The 5,984-nt window shown below is 41.3% G+C and overlaps 1 protein-coding gene across 1 annotated transcript; it reads left to right on the forward strand.

Annotated features, from left to right (window-relative positions):
* Positions 1 to 214: 214 nt before the first annotated feature.
* MC4R (melanocortin 4 receptor) lies at positions 215 to 1,701 on the forward strand. The gene has a single exon (XM_049782094.1). The coding sequence runs from the start codon at positions 404 to 406 to the stop codon at positions 1,400 to 1,402; it is 999 nt and encodes a 332-aa protein (XP_049638051.1). The 5' UTR covers positions 215 to 403; the 3' UTR covers positions 1,403 to 1,701.
* The last annotated feature ends 4,283 nt before the right edge of the window (positions 1,702 to 5,984 follow it).

Consider the following 5,984-nt stretch of genomic DNA (forward strand, 5'->3'; position numbering starts at 1 on the left):
CTGAGCAACAGCTGGTGGAGCCCGTTAACACAGACCTGACTTTCTCCCACCGCTCAGCAGCTCCTCCGGGGAGAAACAGCCTTTGAAAAGAACTCTGCAGGCATCAGAGAAAAAGTTAAAAAGCCCAAGAAAGAACAAAAGCAGCAAGCTGCACACTCTCTGCAGGGAGAAGGAACACTTTGAAGCCTAAAATTTGAAAGAGATGATGATCTGAGCCTGTACCTGAAAGAGACTAAAAACCAAAACTCCCTTGCAGACTTTGGAGCTGGTGGGTGGCTTTGGCTTGCAAGTAGTACCAGTTTTAGCTTCCAAACTTTCAGCCAGCTGAAGAGACTTGGACAAGCTCTCTGAGACTCAGCCTACTTCCATCTCTCTTCCCAGGGAGAGGTTGCATGCCCTTGAGATGAATTCCACTCCTCACCACGGGATGCACACCTCCCATCACTTCTGGAACCACAGCGCCTATGGAGCACGAGGCAATGCCAGCGAGCCCCTGGGGAAAGCCTACTCGGACGCAGGATGCTATGAGCAACTTTTTGTCTCTCCCGAAGTCTTCGTGACCTTGGGGGTCATCAGCTTGTTGGAGAACATCCTGGTGATCGTGGCCATCGCCAAGAACAAGAATCTGCACTCGCCCATGTACTTTTTCATCTGCAGCCTGGCTGTGGCTGACATGCTGGTGAGCGTTTCCAACGGCTCGGAAACCATAGTCATCACCCTCTTGAACAGCACCGACACGGATACCCAGAGTTTCACGGTGAATATTGACAATGTCATCGACTCGGTGATCTGCAGCTCCTTGCTGGCCTCCATCTGCAGCCTGCTCTCCATTGCCGTGGACAGGTATTTCACCATCTTTTACGCTCTCCAGTACCATAACATTATGACGGTGAAGCGGGTGGGCATCATCATCAGCTGTATCTGGGCAGCTTGCACCGTGTCGGGCATCCTGTTCATCATTTATTCCAACAGCAACGCCGTGATCATCTGCCTCATCACCATGTTCTTCACCATGCTGGCACTCATGGCTTCGCTCTATGTGCACATGTTCCTCATGGCGAGGCTGCACATTAAGCGGATCGCTGTCCTCCCCAGTACGGGCACCATCCAGCAAGGGGCCAACATGAAGGGTGCCATCACCCTGACCATCCTGATTGGAGTCTTCGTGGTCTGCTGGGCACCTTTCTTCCTGCACTTAATCTTCTACATCTCCTGCCCCCAGAATCCATATTGTGTGTGCTTTATGTCCCACTTTAACCTGTACCTTATACTGATCATGTGTAATTCTGTCATCGACCCCCTCATTTATGCTCTGCGGAGCCAGGAGCTGAGGAAAACCTTCAAAGAGATCATCTGTTGCTACCCTCTAGGGGGCCTGTGTGATTTTTCTAACAGATACTGAGCCTGGGAAGAGGAGCAAGTGAGGGGCCGGAGCATGGCTAAGACTTTATTCTCCTACCACCTGAACTGTGTGCTTAGCAGAAAGCAGCTTTTTCTTCTGTGTCAGGCAAGGGCTGAGACTATTTGTTGTCTAAATTTAAGTAGATGAATTTACCATGTAAATAAATGCCTCCTCTCTGTGTATTGTAAATGCCATGCTTTATGCTTTGGCTGTAAAATGTTCATCTATCTTCTAGACTAAAGGCACTGTGAATTCACCGAAAATAAGAGGAAAAAAATGAATCTTCATCCAAAGCTTGACACTGTCTCCTTCTCTTTATTCATAAATATTTGCTGGTATGTTTGATTTAAAAGTCACAACCTCTTTAAATATAATCTAAGCAATGATTTATCTCATGACATCCAACAACAAATGTAAAGATCTGATTCTAACACTGTTCAAAGACAGATGCTCAGTCACTTAAAAGAGCTGAAATGCCAAGTTCTTTTCTAAACTTTTGTTCCACTTGTGTAGAAATGGAATTCTTACTGAGAAGAGATAGCTACTGGGTTAAAAATAAGTGACTGTTTTTAGTAAAAAGCCTATGAACATTTCTCAATGAGAGATTAATTGACTTATGAAAACAGGTGATATAGGGAATACAGTTTGGGTGTTAAAAAGCAGCAATGACTGAGATTAACTACAGTTAACAGTAAAGGTAAACTTCCTGACAAAACTAATTGACCATTTTTAATTAAAAGAAAGTTAATATGGAACCATTATCTGCTGAAACATCCAGAGAAGAGGGAATTGTGTGAGCAATGCAACCACTCAGTCTGTAAAGAACTAAAGCATTAGTGAGGGGGTTCTTGCATTTTTTATGTGAAAGTATGTGATTCTTACTTATTGCTTTTTTTTAAACTGGAGTCTAAGTCCTCATTATCAATTATTTTAACTTTAAAAACTAAGCAAATCTATAGAACAAGCCTTTTTTTAGCCTGTATTTGTAAATGTCTATCATAAGCTAGCCTCAGCTGGAACATTGTGAACCAATAAAAAAAGATATCTGATGAATTTCCAGAGGATGCTATGATAAAAGTCAACTTGTCTATAGTTGTATTTTCAGAATCAAATACTTGTATTACTTCAAAATAATCCCATAGTTGTGCATACTGAGTAATAAAATCTGTTCTTCATAATTATGTGTGATTTACAGAGGAAAAATTGGGGTTACCAGTAAATTTTTCTTTGTTTAAATTTTCAGTGGCCTCATATACACAGGGAAGGTAGTATATGCCCAGATACTTTTTAATTCCAGTCTTCATGTTTTGCCAATTAATAATAGGAAATAAGGAAAAGGTTTTAAACACATGGGAAAATATTATATTCATACACAATTGCAAGTTAAAGTTTTCATATAAAAGGTGGTGCTGAGGGGCTGGAGCCCCTCACACAATAGTAGTGGGTTTGCCTTGCATGCAGCCAATCCAGGACAAACCTGGGTTCAATCCCTGGAGTCCCATATGGTCCCCCAAGCCAGGAGCGATTTCTAAGTGCATAGTCAAGAGCATCATCGGGTGTTGCCGAAAGACCAAAAATAAAATAAAATAAAATAAAATAAAAGTGGTGCTGAAGTTCAATTTATTGCACATTGTCTGTTTTGACACAAAGGCATTGCCTCACCTGTGGCTTCCCTCATAACCAAGCATTTCATGTACTACCAGGACACCCAGGTCCTTTTTCTTCATGTTCACACCTCTGGGGGCAGTTTCAGTGGCAGCACTAGCAATTAGCATGTCGTCCCCACAAGGCTCCTACATGCCCAGGGTTCCAGGTACTTTACTACAGTGTTTCTCAAACCAGAGCTGGGAGAATGAGGTATGTGAATACCCAAAGACCCCTAGAATATCCTAAGCGGGGGGCAGAGGGGGCTGAAAGTGGAAATAATTTAAATAAGGAGCCTGTGTCCTGAGACTCAGAGAACAGTGCCAACAGAAAAGAAACAAATTCAGATAAAATTGGGAAATACTGCTTTCAGGCTTAAGACAGTCTTACTTGCCACTCTTTCCTCCAAATATGCCTCTATTACATTACTTGCCTTTTCTTCAGGAAAACTGATGTTTTCCCAGAGACACTAGCATTCTCTAAATCACCCCTCAAACTACCTGACCAACACAGAGAAACCTGAAAGCTAAACCAAAGACACTGAATAGAGGAGTGGATGGAGTGGAAACTGGAGAGTAAGCATGGAGCTGAGAGTATGGGCAGATAGGAGCAGTGCACAGAATGAAGAGCCCTGGGGAACCTGAGGGATCTGGGGGACCTGGATTGCTAAAATAGACACATCAGAGGTGGATATTCCAATCAAAGGACTTAAAAAACTATTAACACAAAAAAACCGAGTTGCACAATATGTCATAAGAATGCTAGGAATGGGCCAAAAGGTTTCTACCTCTGCTCCTTTTCCTGACATATAATTGTCACATGTTGGGACAAAATTTAGAATTTATTCAGCCTTGGGCATTACCTGCATCTGCCCATCTAGGCTGATTCTTTACGATGCCTCTCTGTTTCCCGGAATAATTTTTTTGTCTCATACATTTACCCTCCCCTTCTATATGCATTCCTTTGAGAATATGAGTCTAATGCTCAAATTGTTAGATATAACAGGAGAATAAAACCAATCTGATAACACCTAACATATTTTTGATTTCTTAGAGCAGTTTCCCCAGTAGCCTCCCACAGGGCACTCTACGTGATGCAGCCATTTTTTTGATGGCAGTGATTAGAGATTGAACTTCACTTTGTTCTGAATGGAGAAGAAGCAACTAAACCCTCTTACTGTCAGGATGCCTAGTGGGCAGCACAGAGAAGAGCCAGAGTGGTTCACCGGGGAAGGGACAGGATTAGATTCCACTGGATCACACCCAGGCACATGGTGAAGGTGACCTCTGGGCATCTTTCTGAAAACCCATAGCTTATAAATATAAAGGGGGGATTAGAATATGAGTGAGTTGCAATGTAAGCCCTGTCTCTTTGAATGATCATGCTTTCACTGCAAAAATAAAAAAAGTAATAAAGAAAAATTAGTAACCATTTTTAATCAGATCAGTCACTGATGAGTCATCTATGTGAGCAGTCAGAGGTGTGGCTAATGACACTGGTATCTACTTTTCCCTAATAAGAGTTGCTCTATTCCAAAAAGTCCAGTGGGGATGGATGGATGTGAGTTATGAGAGGGAACTGGTATTTTATTCCCACTCTATCCCCTCATAAATAACCTCTGAGGAAACTGAGATGAGGCAGATGCCAACACCAAAGTATCCCACCTTCCTTCTAAATTACTGTGACCCACCACTTTGTCATCTTTCAACTGAGATGAGAACATCTGAACATCAAGGGGGGATAAATATGAGAGAAAGAAGAGAGACATGAGTAAAAACTTTGAAATAACATTGCATTTCAGCCAAATAAGAGAACTGAGGCAAGTGTTATGAAACATGACCTAGCCCCAATGCACCCATGGATGGGATCCAAGCCATTCTTCTTTCCTGTCTCCCACTTCAACCCCCTCATAAAAAGCTTCTATTAGCAGAGACTAGATACATCATTTAGCTTATTCTTTCTGATGACTCAAGAATCCCTAAGATACAGGAAGTTCAGCGGAGTGATTCAAGAGCTGGAGTGGCTTTCTGCCTACTGGGCTACCTCTTTCATATGGGCTATATGACTTCTTAAATGATTTTGTGGCCATTAATGATCATTGGTCTTTCTGTTTGTTTGTTTGTTTGTTTGTGGACCACATCAGGTATACTCAGTGAATACTCCTGGCTCTGTGCTCAGAAATCACTCTTGGCAGGCTTGGCGGACCATATGGGATGCCTGAAATGGAACCTGGATCAGCTGCGTACAAGTTAAATGCCTTACCCACTGTGCTATCACTCCAGCCCTCTGATCATTGGTCTTAAAGTAGCTAATAAATTTGGGTTGCACAGGTGTCATAGAATCTGACTCTATTAGGTAAGAAGTCTTCCTTTCCCTGAGATAAAGGAATTGGAAAGAGAAAAAAGAGGAAAAAAGAGTCAGAATGCTATATTTTCCATCTTCTTATGTTTATTTTATTACCTATATATTGTCTTATATCATTTTTAAACCTATAGGTGATTTGCCTTCTGCTAACCTATAAATCAGAATTGCAATATATGATGTGTGTTTCACAATAAATGTCTTTTAACCTATTCTGTTGCATGTTTCTTTGGTGGTGTTTTGTTTTAGATATTTTAAAATTGTATTTTTTCTGTTGTGCTACAAGGTGACATAAAAACAAAATTAAAACCAAAGCAAAACAAAACCCAGATGTTCACATTAGTGTGGTTAGTTTATTGGATCAAAGGTTTCCATCAAATGAATAAAAATGTGACCATATTTCATTGCCTTTGCTTATTCTGCTAGCATAATAGAATTTTGCTGGGAAGAGTATTTTTCTTATAAAAATAAAAGGCGAGTGGAAGCAATCTGCATTGTGATAAGAACATTGCAGCAATGTCAAGATTGCCTAAGAAATGGCTCTCATGAAAAAAAAAAAAAAAGAAAGAAGAAATGG

The sequence above is a fragment of the Suncus etruscus genome, chromosome 10 (genome assembly GCF_024139225.1).
Source record: "Suncus etruscus isolate mSunEtr1 chromosome 10, mSunEtr1.pri.cur, whole genome shotgun sequence".
NCBI lineage: Eukaryota > Metazoa > Chordata > Mammalia > Eulipotyphla > Soricidae > Suncus > Suncus etruscus.